This window comes from Heloderma suspectum, chromosome 17, assembly GCF_057233095.1.
Source record: "Heloderma suspectum isolate Gila_16-S chromosome 17, 16-S_ref, whole genome shotgun sequence".
Classification (NCBI taxonomy): Eukaryota; Metazoa; Chordata; class Lepidosauria; order Squamata; family Helodermatidae; genus Heloderma; species Heloderma suspectum.
Window position 1 is genome coordinate 5,912,731 of NC_139474.1, and position 18,409 is coordinate 5,931,139.

General features: G+C 50.0%; 1 protein-coding gene across 1 annotated transcript in view; it reads right to left on the reverse strand.

The window, feature by feature from the left end:
• The window catches only part of SPTBN2 (spectrin beta, non-erythrocytic 2), a 127,113-nt gene that overhangs the window by 18,842 nt on the left and 89,862 nt on the right, over positions 1-18,409 (reverse strand). Inside the window, exons 20-29 of the mRNA XM_084824567.1 lie at positions 16,280-16,426; positions 13,718-13,981; positions 12,035-12,259; positions 11,389-11,478; positions 9,310-9,582; positions 7,715-7,845; positions 7,162-7,366; positions 4,657-5,031; positions 2,298-2,542; positions 60-198 (exon numbers count right to left, since the gene is read on the reverse strand). Of these exons, the coding sequence (XP_084680693.1) occupies positions 60-198; positions 2,298-2,542; positions 4,657-5,031; positions 7,162-7,366; positions 7,715-7,845; positions 9,310-9,582; positions 11,389-11,478; positions 12,035-12,259; positions 13,718-13,981; positions 16,280-16,426 (2,094 nt within the window). The remainder of the gene's footprint in view (positions 1-59; positions 199-2,297; positions 2,543-4,656; positions 5,032-7,161; positions 7,367-7,714; positions 7,846-9,309; positions 9,583-11,388; positions 11,479-12,034; positions 12,260-13,717; positions 13,982-16,279; positions 16,427-18,409) is intronic.

Consider the following 18,409-nt stretch of genomic DNA (forward strand, 5'->3'; position numbering starts at 1 on the left):
GGAATCCCCCCTGTGCAAAACGAGCAATCGCCATCTGAACGCAGGCAAGGCCTTCCCACCTTGTCAGAGGCATAATGTCCTTTGGCCAGCAACTCGTTGCCCATGGCGACGCAGGCGCTGAAGCTGTCAATCCGGGCCTCAACCTCGGCCTTGATACCTTGGTGATTCTTGATGACCAGATCAGCAGCTGACACATCCCTGAGAGGAAGGGAAGGAACGCAGGGAAGTGAGCAGCCAGCCACTCCTCACATGAATCACATTGAAGGAGAGAAGGGCAGGTGGGGGGGGAGCGAAGGGGAGTGGAGAGGGGGCAGCAGGGTTGCCATCAAGGCATGGTGGGGCACCTGCCGAGGGCCCACTCCCCAGCAGGGGCCCACTGACAGGAGCCCCCTGGAGTTGCTCCTCCTCTTCACCACTAAAACCTTGTTCGCCTGCCTCTTGCTCCAGCCCAGACAACGGTGGGGGGGAGGAGGAGGAGCTCACAAAGAAGAGAAACGTGTTCTCAGGATGCACGTGACGTGCTAGCTCCCCTCTTCTCAGCACTGGTTAGGCCCCATCTTGAGTACTGTGTCCAGTTCTGGGCACCACACTTTAAGAAGGATGCAGACAAGCTGGAAAAGGTTCAGAGGAGGGCAGCAAAGATGATCAGGGAACTGGAAACAAAGCCCTGTGAGGAGAGACGGAAAGAACTGGGCATGTTTAGCCTTGAGAAGAGAAGACTGAGGGGAGACAGGATAGCGCTTCTCAAGGACTTGGAAGGCTGTCACAGAGGGGAAGGCCAGGATCTCTTCTCCATCATCCCAGAGTGCAGGACACGGAATAATGGGCTCAAGTTGCAGGAAGCCAGATTCCGGCTGAACATCAGGAAAAACTTCCTGACTGTTAGAGCAGTACGACAATGGAACCGATTCCCTAGGGAGGTGGGGGGCTTCCCACACTGGAGGCCATCAAGATGAAGCTGGACAGCCACCTGTCAGGGAGGCTTTGACTTGGATTCCTGCACTGAGCAGGGGGTTGGACTCGATGGTCTTATAGGCCCCTTCCAACCCTATTATTCTAGGATTCTATGATGCAAGATAGAATTTATTATAAGATGCCCAACAAGTTCTGGCCTTTTTTTCTTATTTTAGGCCTTCTTCAGGGGGCTGTAACATTAATGAGAATAACATTTACAAATAGGACAACACACAGTTAAAACATTACTGCAATACAAATTGCCACAGGGGCTAATACATGCAAAACATTCTTTAATTTTTTAAAAAATAATGTTTTGTATGTATTAGCCCCTGTGGCAATTTGTATTGCAGTAACATTTTAACTATGTGTTGTCCTAAATGTTATTCTCATTTATGTTACAGCCCCCTGACAAAGGCCTAAAATAAGAAAAAAGGCCGAAACGCGTTGGGCATCTTACAATAAATTCTATCTTGCATCCTAATAACCCGTTTCTCTTCTTTGTGGTTTACTTTGGATGCTCACAGGTGCCTCCTTGCTCTCTGACTCTCTGCCTGTTGAAGAACCACCTTCACTCATGTAAGCCTCTCTGCCCTTTAAGATCAGCAAGAAAGGCCCTTCTCATTTGCCCACCTGTGAGAGCAGTCAAGTGGGCGACCACATGTGAGAGGGCCTTCTCTGCAGTGGCCCCACACCTATGAAATAAGTTGCCATGGGGGGTCCGCCATACTCCATCACTGCAGGCTTTAGAAAGGCCTTGAAAACGTATTATTTTACTCTGTCCTCCTAATAGGATTGCTTTTGTTGCTGTTTTTATTGCTGTTTTTGCTGTTGTGTTTGTGGCTGTTTTTACTGTGTTTTTCTGTTTTTATTGTGCTTTTATCGCTCTTAGTATCATAGCAGTTTTTGTGTGTTTTATTGCTGTATGCCGCCCTGGGTGGGCGTCTGCCCTGAAAGGTGGCCAAGAAATATTTTAAATAAATAAATAAAATAACCAAGCAAGCGGTAGCAATGGTGAGAAAGCTGGTGACACTGGCGGTGAGAAGGTCAGTTCACTGAGGGAGGGGGCCCACGGGGGGTCTCTTGCCCAAGCGCCCTCCAAAGCTGGCACACCCAAGGGCCCACGCTGATCTCGCAGCATCATTCCACATTCCCCGACCTGGTCCCCTCTAGATGTGTCGGACCGCAATCCCCGTAATCCCCCACCAGCAAGGCCCCTGCACTTGGGACAGGGCCTTGGCTGGCTCCAGGACTGGGGACGGTCCTTCCGCACAGCCACACCCAAGGAGACGGGTAGGGAACTTGGCCGGCCTGTCGAGCGCCGCTCCCATCCTTCCCGTTACCTGGGCTTCTCCTGGGCATCTATCTGGAGGTTGGCATCATCCATCCAGAGTAGCAGGTCACGCACCATTCGGAAGAAGCGGAACTTGTCTGCTGTGTCGAGCAGGAGGTGCCGGCGCCCGGTGCTGCTTGTGAGCAAGTCGGACCAGGCCTCGCTCACGGACTGCTCGTGCCTGCGGATGTCGTCCGCCTTCTCGCCGGCGTAGGCCTTCTGCAGCCGCGCTGCGTCGTCCTGCACTTGCTTCACCTGCCAAGCCAAACAAGCCCCGGGCGGGTCGGGGAGCCCTGCTGTCAAGAGCATCCAGGCAGCAACTGGAGCCATGGCTCAGTGGGTCGGGCACCCTGCTTGGCAGGTGATCGACCCAGGTACAATCCCCAGCATCTCCAGGTAAGGCTAGGGAACAATCCAGCCGGAAACCCTGGAGAGCCACTGCTGCCAGTCCGTGCTGACAATACTGGGCTAGATGGACCCGGGGTCTGGCTTCCTGTGTCCCTACGCTCCCCCCTTGCCCCTTGAGCAAGCAGGGCGAAGGCTCTTTGCTTTTCGACTGCTCAAGGTTGGGAGAATCCCATCTGCAGAAATAAGGGCCAAAAGGGACTTTAATATAAGCTGATCAGTAGATCCATCAGCAAAACTGTAATTGCCTATTTGTCAATGATTAAGGGCACACTTCTGTCTGGGTTTGTTGTTTTTTAATTTGTTCTGGTATGTTAACTGTGAATAGTGTTTGAACAATAACATATTAAGAGATGGCTGCTCCATCCAACAACGAGCAGGAGCTTTTGTTGATTACACTGAAAGCTTGTGGACTAGTAACCTGTTCAGGGCACATCTGCTTTTTGTTGTTTTTGAGCCTACTTTGATTCTGCTGTGTTCCAATAATAGGATATAAAAACACAAAATACTGAAAGATGGTTGTTCCTCCCAACCTGTATTAAATTGAAAACTTGTGGACTGGTAGTTTCTATGACACGGGTGTAGGACCTACAGCCTGGCTGAGGTCCCAATCCAGTCCTCCGGGGTTCCCCAAATAGCCATGCCCCCTTCCCCTGGCCCCGCCCCCTTCCCTGCAACCCTCAATCACTGGAAGGTTTCCCATCTTTTGTGGGAGGTTTCCTCCATTCTAAAATGTCAACATGTCTTTCCTAAGGCTTAGTGACTGGCACTGAGAGATTTAAGCTAGAATATGCTGGTATTGTTGGAATCCCCCCCACCGGTTTCCTTTGGCCACACCCCTTTTGTGTTCAGCCCCGCTCACTACTTGAATGCCCCCCCCCCCCCATGAGCTTCTCATAAGGACATAAGAGCAGCCCTGCTGGATCACACCAAGGGTCCATCTAGTCCATCACTCTGTTCACACAGCAGCCGACCAGCTGCCCACGGGAAACCCACACACAGGACACGAGTGCAACAGCACCCTCCCGCCCAGGTTCCCCAGCAACTGGTGTACACAGCCATCCTGCCTCTGAGACTGGAGGTAGCACATAGCCATCAGGACTAATAGCCATTGATAGCCTTTCTCCTCCAGGAATTTGCCTAACCCCCTTTGAAAGCCATCCAAGTTGGTGGCCTTCACTACGTAGCGAATTCCATAGTTTAACTCTGCACAAGGTGAAGAAGCCCTTCCTTTGATCTGCCCTGAATCTCCCACCATTCAGCTTCATGGGAGGACCCTGGGTTCTAGCATTTTGAGAGAGGGAGAAAATGTCTGTCAGCGCGCTCATCTTTCCCAGGGCCAACAGCTGATAGAGATTTCTCCCACCGGCATTCCTAGCTTAGATAGCAGTCCTGGGAGTGACAGAGCGCAGGAAGAAGACTTGCTGGACGCGCGACGCCGAGAGCGGCGCCAAATGGAGGGTGCGGAAAGGAGTCGTAGTGCCCGGTTGGCGCGCAAACAACGGTTGCACCCATTCGATCCAAGGGAAAAGGGGAGGGACCCTCCCTAGCCCATAAGTTCAGGGTCTGCCAGTGATTCCCTTTCAAACGGGGACCAACTGTTCCAACTTAGGGCATAGGTACTCTGCTGCTCATATCTAGTTGCTAACGGTAGAGTTGTTAAGTTGTAAAAGAGGAATAAAGCTTTGAAAAGAATCCCTTTGTCTGTGTCTGGACTTGGCTACTGGATTAGACTGAGAGAGGCCTCCAAGGAGCCCTTGACAACGTCTCCCTATCCACTTTCTCCATCGTTTCTCCAAAATGGAGCTCGCACTGAAAGAGGTTCAACCCCACTGTTCTATGGGCTTCTTCGCAAGCTGTAAGTCACTCTGGGTGACCCATTCCTGGTGCTCCTCCATCTCACCTCTGCCCACTCAGCGGACGGAACCTGGACATGGAACCCCTCCCCGTCCTGCAAAGTGTACCTGGGTGCTGAGTGCCTGGATGTCGTGCTCATACGCGCTGTGCATCCGCTGCATGGCCTCAGCTGTGTTCAGGTCCCAGCCCACTTCGTCCGGCAGCTGCTTCTGCTTGTTCTGGACCTGGCTGAGGGTCTCGCGGGCATCGTGGTAGAAGCGGTGCAGCTCGTAGGAGGCCGCCAGCATCTGGCTCCGGGTGTCAATGAGTTCTAGGAGATCTGCCCAGGCCTCGTTCAGGCTGTCTTTCCACTCAGCGATGGTGGCGTTCTCAGAGTGGCAGGCAGAGATCATCTCGTCCGCCATCCGGTTGACGCCGTCCACTCGCTCCTGGCCGATGGTGCTGGTGTCGCGCGAGAACTCCCGGAACTTGTCCCGTAGCATCTGCAGAGAAGGATGGGGAGCTGCAAGATTCACAAAGGTTGGATGCAAGCCAAAGTACGAATGGGCGAGCCCCATCCCTTACTCAGGAGCAAAGAAGACAAAGTCTACACCAGGGTTTTATCCCACAGCTTTACTGGGGCTTCTGCTTCCAGATTCTTTGCAGGATTAAGATCAGCTCCTTTATACAGGCTGTTTTTCGGGGGGGGGGGGTTTCTCTGCAAGTTCTATATATTTCATTATACAGCCACTAGATGGCACTGTGTTATAGCGCAATTACGAGGTTCACGCAGCCATTAAAGCGGTTCATCACTCTTCTTGGAGAAAATACCAGACTTTCCCTGATCTTAGAAAAGCCGGGATAAAGGTCATAAAGCATGAGAGGCCCTGGAAGTTGACGATGTCATGTAAAGGGCCCACAAACTTCTGTGAGTGACCAATCATGAGCGCATGATAAAAGCCTCATGCAGAGAAGTCCAAAGGGACTGCAACTCAGTGGTAGAACACATGGTTTGAATATTGAAGGTCACGGGTTCAATCCCCCACATCTCCAGCTTGAAAAGGATTAGGTAAAACCCCAAAGATACACAATTGGATTCAAGATCTATTGACCTTAGCGTTTAAAAGGTGCATTACACCAAATTACTAAAAGAAAATAAATTCCAATTAATACAGGGGAATTTTCTAGAATTACGTGCAGGGCAGTAAAAAGGCGTGTATGCTACAACCCTTGAATTTTATTTATTTTCAGTGAAGCTATTGATTTTTCCAATTTTTGCTTAATGAGTTCTGTTATTATACACGAAACTTTACTCTTTCAATACTGGACAATATGAAAAGGAAGGGGAAAACTTAAAGGGGTGTGAATGGGGGTGGGAGGGGAGGGTTTACTGTTTGTATTGTAATGGAAAATAGAAAACATCTAATAAACTGTGCATTGCAACAACAACTACAACAACAATGAAAAGGATCAGGTACCAGGTGAAGAGACCCAGGAGAGACACTGCCAGTCAGAGCTGGAACAGTGAGCCAGACGGTGCCGGATTCAGGAACGAGCCAAGTAAGCCACGGCTTAGGGCCTCATGCTATGAGGGGCCTCTAAATACTTTGGAGATAACTACGATTTACTATAATTGAGATGGCTTTGGCTGAAATAACTTTTCATATAAAACCCACCCTGCAAAATCTGAACCCCGTCCACACCCAATCCCATCCACTTCCCTTCCAGTATTAATTTTTCGTTATGAGCTACACTGAGTTCCATTAACTAAGTTCCGATCTCTGTAGTTGCTCTTCTGTTTCTATAAATTAAAAGTCTTCCATTTCATATATTAAGAAAGCATATGGTATTGGATAATGCAAATAAAGCTTTCTGCAAGAAGTCCAGCTATAGTTACCTATTTAAGTATCTGTTTGATTTGGAGGGGTAAGTTTGAAAAGCAGAAACAGTGCTCAGAGCCCTGCTCTTGAGAAGGGAGAGAGGTGGCTTCATGATCAACACAAGGGCCGGCCAGCCAGCATTGTGCAAATCCAGCTTCTGCTCAAACTGGGGGGGGGGAGAATTAGGTGCATAGGAAGCTGCCTTATTATAGTATCTTTTATTTAGTTGTTTTTCAGTGCATCTTTGCCGATGCATATATGCAAGTAGAACGGTTTACCTTTCTATTGTAACGTAATACACATTTCACTCTTTATTTTTTATGGGATGGGGCCTCTGAATCTTGACATGGCTGAGGGCTGGTCTTGACCCTAAGCCATCTTGACATGGCTGAGGGCATGTCTTAACCCAGCCCTGGAGCGAGGTCTTGAGTGGACCCCACCATGGGTGCCCAAACCTCAGAATCCCCCCCAGATACCCCCACACACACAAGCCCGCTGCTCAGCTGTTTGGCAGGCTGAGAGGAGCAGAACTGTGAAGGGGAGGAGGCGCAGGGGAATGAATCTTTCCAGACACCTTCCTCCGCTCCAGCCAGCCTGCCAAACTAAGGCTGAGTTATTCACAGTAAGAGTTTTAGACGAAAACAGGCTGGTATCTCAGCGCTACAGCTCTGCCCCTTTTGCCTTCAGCCTGGAGGGGGGGCCTTCCCTCTGCCGCTGCAGCGATTATGGGCGGCTCCAGAGAGGAAGACGTACCGTGACGTGCTCGTAATCCTGCCCAAGCTCATGGGAGGCCGCCACCACCTCCCGCTCCGAGATCCACTGCTCCAGGTCGTCCACCTCTCGCTTCAGCTGGCAGAGCCGGAGATGTTCCTGGAGCTTGGCGCGGCGCTCCTCAGCCAGGTCCTTCAGGCTGGCGTAGAGCTTGTCCACTTGGCCCTGCCGGAGAGTGATCCGCTCGCTGCCAGAGAGGGGGAAGTGGGCAGATGTCAGCCACGGATGCCAAGCAAGCCTGTATCCTTTGGGTTCGGAGCCAGCTAGGCTTGAAAGAGCCTGGCAAATGCTGGTGAGCTTACTTTCTGCTGTTGCTTTTCATACAGCCTAGGCTCCCTGATAGGCTCCCAGCTTATCGACACCCTTGCCTTAAAACTTCTCAGAGAGAAGGATAGGTGTAGTAACATCCAGGCAGGCAGGCCTTGGGATACAGCAACCTGCGCCAACCCCAAGCAGAGAGCTCTGTGGGGCAAGTGGGGTTGGAGCGACACCCCATCCATATGCACAGAAGCGCTGGGAGCAGAAGCCGGCTTACCTCTCGGGGTGACCATTGTTTACCATGTCGCGGCTCTGGATGGAGAGCTGATGAACGGTCTGGGCATAGTCTTCCAGGGCCTGTTCCATCACAAGGTGCTTCTTCACCACGGCCTGGGCAATCAGTTCATCCTGAGGAAGGGAAGGGAGGTTTTTTGGGGGGTGTTTTTCCCCCCAGAAAGCAGGAGTAACAGAACCACAAAGAGGAACAGGGGTAAAGAGGTTGAAGAAGGCGGCTAGGATCGGGCCCCGGAACTTGTTCTTCCACATCAGCTTTCAAGCCCTGAAATGTGTAAATGAGAGGAGAGTTCATCTGAGCACGTGCAGAGTGCCTCTCCTCCTCATCGCTGAGTAACATTTCGGCGCCAAGTAAAAACATGGCTTTTTACCAAAGTCTTTGAGGGCTAAATGCATTCCCTAAAGTAGCACACTGTTTTAACTGTTTTATCGTTTTAGATTTTAATTGGTATTAGCTTGTTTAATGTTTAATATGTTTTTAGCTGTTTACATTATTTATTGTTTTATACTGTTTAAACTGATTTTATCTGTATGCTGCCCTGATATCTTAATGATATAGGGCAGGATATAAATGTTTTAAATAAATAAAATAAATTACATAAATGCAACCAGCTTTCAGAAATCTGGGGTTAGGAGGTGGGGCGTCAAATCAAACTTCTCTTCTAGGTATGCCTGAGTCCCAAAATTCACCGTAGTGTGGCGTAATGGTTAGAGTGTTGGACCAGGACTCATGAGACCCGGGTTCTAGTCCCCACTCGGCCATGAAGCTCTCTGGGTGACTTTGGGGCCAGTCACTGACTCAGCCTAACCTACCTCACAGGGCTGTTGTGAGGATAAAATGGAGAGGAGGGGGACCGTGTAAGCTGCTCCTTGGGCTCCTTGGAGGAAAGGCAGGACATAAATGTAACAAATAAATAAATAAATACAGGCTCTTTGTGAGAGGAAAAAAGGTGGGATAGAAAAGTAATAATAAATAAAAATAAATAAGTTCAATGCCCGGGGGGATGCGGGCGGTCTGTTTCCCATGGGAGAAGCAGCTGAAGCACAGCTCTTGTGCTTCACCTCACCCCTGTGTGTGAAGTAATAAAGGCAAAGAGAGCTTTTGAGGACATGCAGAGGGCCTTTTGTCCGCTGTCAAACCAGTGCTTGCTCATCCAGGATCAGTGGGAAGAGCTCTGCACATTTTGCTTTTAGATTATCCTTCCCCCCTATCCTTCTTTCCTCATAGAATCATAGGGTCAGAAGGGGCCTACAAGACCATCGAGTCCAACCCCCTGCCCAATGCAGGAAGCCTGATTCCCAGGCGGTCTCCCATCCAAGTACTAACCAGGGCTGACCCTGCTTAGCTGCCGAGATCAGACGAGATCAGGCGCATCCAGCCCCCTGCTCACAGTATATGTGTCAGGTCTTTTTAGATTGTGGGCCTGCGAGGCAGGGACCGTTTTGTTTCAGTGACTGGTTATAAGCTGCTCTGGGAGTCTACTGGGGGGCTGAGGAGCGAGATGAAAATACTTGAAATCAATGAATGTACAGCCCAGGTGTGTGTGTCCCCGCCCCTCAACACACATGCACACGCACCTTAGCCTTCTCCTCCGACATCATGTGCAGCTCCTGTTCGCCCATCCAAGCTTCCGCCTCGGCAGCATCGAAGTAGAACCGCTGGGCCATCTGTGCTTGCTCCAGCCGCCCGTGCCGCCGCTCCGCCTGGTTCTGAAGCTCCTGCCACATCTGCTGCAGCGCCTCCACGCGGCCCTGCAGCTCTGCCTCCAAGCCACTGCACACCAGCCCCTGCCACCTTCCCACGATGTCGTGAATGCGTGGCTGGTGGCCCTGGATCTCCTTCTGCAGAGTCTGAGGCAGGGTTGGAAAGAGGGGGAAAGAGCACTGACCGTGGTGCACAAAGAACAAGGCATCTGTATTTTGCTCTCCAACGTGGGATGAGATCCTGAAAGTTAAGTCCCAGAATCCTGAACCAAAGTCCCAGAATTCCTTGCTCTGTCTCTCGGTATCGATATAGCACACCACTGGAAGAGACCTTGGATCACCGGGTCTAACCCCCTGGTCAATGCAGGATCTGCAACGCAAGACGCAACGGCAACAAAAAGCATTTCATTGCCATCTTGCCCCATTCTTAAAGAAACATCTCTCTCTCTCTCTCTCTCTCTCCCCAGATAGAGAGATGAATTAAAGCTGAGTGTGAATGCAAGAGAAGAAATGGTGCGTGAACAACCGAATAGTTGTAAACATTTACCGAGTACCAAGGGTAAGAACAATGAAACAACTTTTTAACTTAGCACGGAAGTGTCGATTGAGGAAGAGTTTGTTATTATTATGCATTTGTATGGTCAGGGGAAAACTCCGTTGGTGGAATAAAAAAATCTACAAGGCTTTGTCTTCCCTTCCCCAAATTACCAATTTTTTTTATATTTATATATATATATATATATACACACACACACACACACACACACATAATTTGATATAAATTTAAGTTATATATATCCCTTTTATATATATATATATATATATATATATATATCCATTTATAAATATATATAAATATACTATATTTATATATATACACACACACACACACAGAAATATTAAATATATATCTATATACACACACACATTTATAAGTATTATAAATATTAAATATATATAAATATATATAACTATTATAAATATCAATACATTTATATATATGCACTGTTGCTATTTTTCCTGTTGTTGGTTTTATTGTCAGCTTTTATTATTTTACTGTGCTTATGTTTTTATTGCTTTTCATATTTTAACTGTTTTTATGTATTTTATTGCTGTGAGCTGCCTTGGGAGGGCTTCTGCCTGGAAAGGCAGCCAAGAATTTTTTAAAATAAATATATTTATATATGAATGAGAGAGAGAGAGGGAGAGGGAGAGAGAGAGAGTTAATATACCTGCCAAATGAAGATAACACTTCATGCATCTGCTAAAGTGGATTCTAGTCCATGAAAGCTGATGCTTCAATAAGGGCGCAATCCTATGTCTGTCAGCCTCCGAACTCGATGGGCATCGTACGCAGAGCGGGAGGAGTGCAGGAGCGATCTTCGTCTCCGTGCTCCTCCCGCTCTGCATTTTTCCTAGACAGGCTCTTTTGCCCATCTAGCTGGGGCTTTGCAGAGTGGGAGGGAAGGAGGCTGCGGAGGGTGGAGGAGTGTTCGTAAGCTGGCCTCCCCAGTCCCCTCCCCGCCCACAGAACCTCCCCCTTCCCTTTTGCAACCTCGGAGAGGAAGCTGGCTCGGTTCTCCCTGCGCTGGCTGTGAGGGGGAGGGGGCAGGGAGCTCGGGCTCCTGGCTCCGAGGTCAGAGCGCTGCCCCCAACCTCGGATCCAGGAATCCGAACTCTCCTATGGCCCCCCAGACGCTGTCTAGGATTGCTCTCCCCACCTGTTACGTCTTTAAGGTGCCACCAAAGTCTTTGTTGTTGATGCCCGGTCTAGTAACTTCTGCAGACTTACTTGCAAGATGGTGAAGGTCAGCCTTGACTGTTTAGCCAACAAATCTTAAGCCTGGCTGCTGAAGGCTGTGGTTATATCGTTACAAAAAGAACCCCAATAACTGGTTGCTCTAAGCACAACTCCTCCAGTCCCCTGTCGGAACACATCCAACAAAGCCTTACCTGATTTTTCTTGATCAGCAGTTGGACAGTGGGAAGATCTTTGCCATGGTCGGTGGAAACCGCCATGGGCATCCGTTCCTTCACCCACAACTGCAGGACATGAGGGGAGATGAAGGCTGAGAAAAGCCAGGCACGTCTTACTTATTTACTTATTGTTTAAAAATTCTGTTCTGCCCTTTAAAAACTTATTAATCCCAGGCCGGCTTACAATTGTTAAACCTGTTAAGAATATTAAACCATATGAAAAAAATATGTTTTTATTAAAATATATTAAACAATATTAGATATCCCGTGCCACACAAAGGCAGTTTGCTGCCAAACGGCCCCCCACTAGAGCCAACTCCTTCAACAGCCTTGCCGCCCTATTCAGGCACTGGCTCCAGTCCCCCGCCACCACCCTCATTGTGCTGCCTGAGGCAGTTGCTTCACCCCGCTGCGTGGCTTGTGGTTAACAAGCCACCCTGCAGAAAACGTCCTGGGTTCAGACAACACGCTAACCCCCGGTTCAACAACAACCCACCCTCAACCACTGAGCACTGATAGGTTAACGTGCTGTGTGAACGTTAACCCCGGCTCAGCCCCGCCCACCTCCCTGGCTCAGCCCACCCAACCGCCGTCCCCAGCCACGATTCCTCCTGCCACTCACGATTTCATCTTCCAGGTCACGGTTGAACTGGTGCTGCTCCTTGGAGGCCAGCAGCTTCTCACAACGCTCCCGCAGCGGGGCCCGCAGTTCCACAAACCTGTCCTCCACCGCCCGCAGTTTGCCGTCCACCTCCACGGTGTTGGAGTCTTCCTGGCTAAGGGCGAGCGCCTGGGCTTTGAGGCCCCCCACCTCCTTCTCCCGCACGTCCATCTGGCTCTCCAGCATCTGGAGGGCAAAGGCGGAAAAGGAAGCAGGCGGGAATGCGGAAGCACTCTGGGGTGCCGCTCTACACACCGCGCCCAGGAAGCCTTCCGCCGCTCCACTGAACACACGCTTTATTTTAATTCCCCAGGTCGTAACGGAATTAATCATTCTGCTCCATCTTACTGCTCCTTGTATTATACTGTTTTTATTGGAATTGTTTTACGTCATGTTTTTAATATTGTATTTTAAATGTGATTTTGATATTTGTATGTGAACTGCTGAGGGATTTTATTATACTTAGAGGAATATAAATATTACAAATAAGTACATAAACTGCCCCTTTTCCGACTGGAAGCAAAGATCCAGCAATCCCTCATTCTTTCTGTAACTGCATAGTTCTGCATCTGAAGTGGGCGATCTGGCCCACCTACGTACTGGAATGCCTGTTATACTCCAGTTGTAGGGGACACGATTTATCTCCATTTCTTGGCCGTATGAGAAATTAGGCCGTTGAGGACAAGCGGAATTTCCTCTTACAAGGATCTAACCAGTTTGTGACTCAGAGTGCTGCCCTCTTTGCGGTTAAGGTGGCCAGAAAAGGAAAAAAATGTCTGATTAAATGCGCCATGTAACTAACAGCTTTTAAATACATGGGGCCTCATAAAACCTCATTTTATTAAAAGCTGTACATATTTTTTTTAATATTTTCTTACTTCAATCTTAGATTCTTTTAAGTTCGTATCACGTTTTAAGATTCACATAGTTACTGCTTGCTTTTAATATGTGCTTACTGTGTTTGAAATGGTCTGAAGACTTATTCAATGAAATTGGACCTGCATTTTGGCATCGTAGTCTGGATGGACAGTTGGGGGAAACCACCCTCCCCGAGCTCAGGGGTGAGGAACCAAATACAGCCCTCCTGGGATTTCAATCCAGGCCTCCAGGTTCACACCCCAGGCTCAGAGCCCACCTCTGCCTTGTGCTTGGGTACTTGGGCGAGTTACTTTTCTTTGAGTCTCACCAGATTGCCTTTTGGGAAATGCGTGTTTTGTGACCGGCCACACCCACCACAGCAACCATTTTATGAATGGGTGAATGCCCCCTGCCATGGCAGCCATTCTGTGAGAGTGCCCATGACACTCTCAACATTCCAAATGCGCCCACTGACCCCAAAAGGCTGGGTTATTGGTTTCCTTATCCAACTCCTCTTTTTGTCAAGAAATTTCTCCTAACGCCCAACTGAAATCTACCCTCCCATAACTTCAGACCATGCGTTCTCCTCCTGTCCTTTGGGGCAGCAGCAGAGAACAAGGCTTTCCCCCCTCTGATGTTGCGTGGAGATGCCGGAGATGGAACCTGGGACATTTTGCATGCAAGGCAGCTGTTCTCCCATCGAGCTACGGCTCTTCCCTCGGCAGAGGAGCCAGAGTGAGCTGTGCTCGACCAACAGCACCCCCCCCCCCGCCCCGCTCGGCTTACCTGCTGCTTCTTGAGCAAGATGTTGACGCTGGTCAAGTCCTTGCCGTAGTCGTCCGAGTGCAGCTGGGCCTGCAGGCCGCTCAGCCAGGCCTCCAGGGCAGAGCAGCTTTGCGTGAAGAGCTCAGCCCGGTTGGCGTCAAAGAGGCACTGGGCTTTGGTCTGGGTGCTCGATTCCAGCTCCTGCCAGAGCTGTTGCAGGCCGTCCAACTTGGCCCTCACCACGGGTTCCAGTTCCGGCTTCTCTGCCACCAGCTGCTCTCCCTCCTGCCGAAAAGGAGGCGCAGAGGGGGAGTGATGTGACAAGAGTGCATCACAAAACTAGAGGCCGAGTGAGGGAGGCATTCCCCGAAATCCTGAGAGTGACTTAAGCCAGGCACCACAAGGCTGAGATGCTCAGGCTCAGAATTATTCCTGTAAAGCAGGGGTGTAGAACCTCAGGCCCGGGGGCCAAATCTGGCCCACCTGGGGTTCCAATCTAGCCCTCCAGAGTTCCCCCAAAGGTCCCATGTTCCACAACCAATGATCTTCGCAACTCAAAACATTTCAGTTCTCCCTCCTTCTTTTTAAAGGCAGTCTTCAATTTAATGCAGCCTTCCCTAACCTGGCACCTGCCAGATGTGTTGGATTACAGCTCGCATCATCCCTGAGCTGCCTCAGGGATGATGGGAGTTGTATTCCAACAAAACCGGAGGGCGCACAGGCTAGGGAAAGCGTTTTTAATGCATCTCGCCCCTTGCAATCCTTTACTTAAGGCAAGGGTGCACAACCTCAGGTTTGGGGGCCAAATCCGGCCCCCTGAGGGTTTCCCAGAACGCCACGCCCCTTTCCCCTGGCACCACCCCCTTTCCCCCAACTACCAATCATTTGCAGTTTCCTGGCTTTTGTGCAGTTTTTCCCCATTCTAAAAGGTTGAAATGCCTCTCCTGAGGCTTAAATGCTGGCCAAGAGCCTGAAGCTACAATAGGCTGGTACTTTAGCTCCGCCCCTTTTCCCTTGGGCCCCGCCCTCCCTGGAAAGTGGCCCCCGAGAACTTCTCTGAAAAGCAATTTGGCCCTCAGGCTGAAAGAGGTTCAACACCCCTGCCCTAAAAGGTATACTTTTCAAGGTTGTTGGCAGAGGATGAGACAGCTGGATAGCATCACCGATGCCATGAATATGGACTTGAGCACGCTCCGGGAGAGAGCGCAGGACAGGAAGGCCTGGCGTGCTGTGGCCCGTGGGGTCACGAAGAGTCGGACACGACTGAATGGCTGAACGACAACAATGTATGTTATGCGCTTTGAAGTTAGTAACACTGGAAGCTGCCTTATACAGAGTCAGACCCTCGGTCCATCTAGCCCAATATTCTCGACACTGACTGGCAGCAGCAGCTCTCTTGGGTTTCAAGCAAGACCCTTTCCTAGTCCTACCTGGAGATGCCAGGGATCGAACCTGGGACCTTCTGCATGCAAAGCAAGGGCTCTACTGCTGAGATATAGCCCCTTCCCTAAAAAGAAGGGTTCCATTCCTCATGGTTCTAAATAAAGGGCTGATTTAAATAAGGAAATAGAAACTGACTCAGTATAAACCACAGGTCCAGCTAGCCCAGTACTGTCGACACTGACTGGCAGTGGCTCTCCAGGGTTTCAAGCAGGAGTTTTTCCAGCCCTACCTGGCAATGCCAGGAATTGAACCTGGGACCTTCTGCATGCAAAGCAAGGGCTCTACTGCTGAGATATAGCCCCTTCCCTAAAAAGAAGGGTTCCATTCCTCATGGTTCTAAATAAAGGGCTGATTTAAATAAGGAAATAGAAACTGACTCAGTATAAACCACGGGTCCATCTTGCCCAGTGTTGTCGACACTGACTGGCAGCAGAGGCTGTCCAGGGTTTTAGGCAGGAGTTCTTCCAGCCCTACCTGGAGACGCCGGAGATTGAAATTAGGACATTCCACATGCAAAGCAGGTGCTCTACCACTTAGTCACAGCCTCTCCTCGTAAGTATCATATTATTATGATTCAGTACCACAATTCAGGCCCATTATATGTGATGGTGGTGGTCGTAGCAGTAGTAAAGAAGAGAGTGCCTTTGAGCATGTGTAACGTACATTCGTCTTGCCACGGAAAGAACTGCCACCCCCGGGATTCATGAACTGGGCTTTCTGATTCATGCCACCCCCGGGATTCATGAACTGGGCTTTCTGATTCATGCCACCCCCGGGATTCATGAACTGGGCTTTCTGATTCATGCCACCCCCGGGATTCATGAACTGGGCTTTCTGATTCATGCCACCCCCGGGATTCATGAACTGGGCTTTCTGATTCATGCCACCCCCGGGATTCATGAACTGGGCTTTCCCTCTTTGAAGCCTGCTCAAGCCCCAGCAGCTCTCTTATGAGGGAACCACCAATGAAAGCAAAGAGCTTCCCTGAGGATGTGCAAAGTGTGCTTTTCTAGCACTAGGGGGCAGGATGTCCAGATTAGGTGATGTGGTTTCAGCAAGACTTAAGGCTCCAGTGAAGAACTTTGTGGAAGAAGGAGAAGGAAGAGGACAGCAGGGACCCTTCTTCCAGATTTCACCCACCTTCTGAATCTTCTCCAGCCAGCCCTTGTTGGAGGCCAGCTCTGCCATGAAGGCCTGGTGCTTCTGCCATTTGGTGTGCAGATTCCGAGCTTCGTCGTACGACATGTCCTGAGCTGAGAGCATCTTCTCATTGATCCATAGGGTGAGCTGGGAGAGGCAGGAGGAGAGTTATGGGGAGGGGGTTCCCTAGGGAGAGTTAGCACCAAACCCTAAAGTCGCCAAATGCATATTTATTTATTTGCCGGGTTTTTATCCTGCTTTTCAGACAATTCTCGTCTCCCCAAGTGGCTCACATCAGGAGCTATTCTGCACAAGGCTGTTAATCTGCTCTATCTACTTTTGGTTTTGTCGCAGAACTGAGATTCGAGCACTACACGAGGAGCCCTTCCTTTCCCGCTTTCCCACTACATGACCTCTAGGTGGCACGGTGGTATAGGGGATAGCACAAATACACAAGAGGAAATTGTGCATTCTTTTGCCATCAGAAACAATACCCCATTTTCCCTGCTCTAAAAAAACTTGCCGAAAGTGCTCCTTAGACACAGAAGCGAAAGTAGAGGCTCACGGCGTCATCTAAAGAACCCTTAAACAACCGTGAGTAGGGAATTGCAGTGATGCAGTTGCCTCAGGCAGCAGCAAAGAGTTAGAGGACAGAGCTGTGTGCCACGCAGCCTGCCCTGAGCCCCCTAAGCTAGCCTGCTGCCTTCAGGTGCGGCAAAGGATGGTGTCCCGTCACCAGTGTTGAAGAAAGCTTTAATTGTCAGTCTAGCCAGCGTTTGTACACGGAATGAGAGGGGGCACCATCTTGTTCTTCACCTTAGGCAGCAAAATATCATGGGCTGGCCTTGCCTAAAAATTATAACTGTGTGCAGGGTGGGCAAGATGCAGGATGGACTGAAGATGGCCCCTCCGCTGAATGAGAAGAAATAATGAATCAACTGTGTCCATTCGGTACATTTCATTTCTGAACACACTTCTCGGCTTACGGGGGCTGATCTGGCTGGGGGCAGATCTTCCAATTAAGCAGGTGGGGTCTTACCTTCCGGGGAAGGGCTTGGCACCCCCTCCATCCCCTAACATGTTGCCCACGTGATCCCTGCAACTGCTATCCCAGAATCCCAAACGTCCTTTCATTTCCAAGGTTCGGACTGTGAGCGCAGTTGCATATGTAACCAAACCGGCATCAGCTACGTAAGAGGCCAGTATCGGGAGAAAACACCCCAAAACAGCCTGCTGAAGACTTGCTGTGTGCTCAGCGGCCATAGAATGCTGACTTGAGGGGGTGGGGGGACACATGGAAATGTCAGGATTGGATTGTCCTTCCTTTTCGCAGTCAACACCACAAAGAGACAAAGCTTCAGGCTAATACGACTTTATTTTGCTAGAGACTAGCCTTTCTACAAATGCAGATTCAAGGAAGACTCAGGCTGCCTCAGGCCCTAAGCAACTAATCTGCAATCTCTAATCAGAGGAGACAAACTGGAGGGTAGTGAAGGTGCCGACAGTTTGGGCGTGAACCTTCTGGCCAAGCTAGCTTCGCAGTGAAGCCCCTTCCTTAGGGTGGCTCCCTCCTACGTTGGCGGAGCATCTGAGCCCGGTCCCTAATGTTTCCCACTTCGCTTGGTGATGCTTCCTAGCATCTCTCAAGTCACGCCCCTCTTCCTCCTCCTCCTTGGAAACTTGACTTCTCACAGTGCAGGGAGGGAGCAGTGACTCAGCCTGGGCCATCTGTTTGTCAAGGCCTTTGGAGGAATCTCTCCCAGCATTTTGGGGCTCTAGGAAAGGTCCCTCCCCCAGGCTCTGATCTAGCTGTTCCAACTCTGATTCAGAATCAGAGCTGTCAGACATCTCAAGGGGCTTAGTCTCATCCCTGACAGGAAAACCAGGTGGTAGGGCAACTGGAACGGAGTATTGACGAGGAGGGCATGGCTGGCTGGAGCAGAGAACAGCAGTACTTCATGCTTCATTTTGTTGCAGGTCCCATGTCCTTTTTTGTTGTTCGCCAAGAATCACAGTTTACCAACAGGTGATGTGTGCGTGTGTGTGTGTGGGGGGGTGTCTCGCATCCTTGATTCCACCCACTGAGTTGCCTTCAAGGAGCCAATCCCACCCCCCCACCACCACCACTGA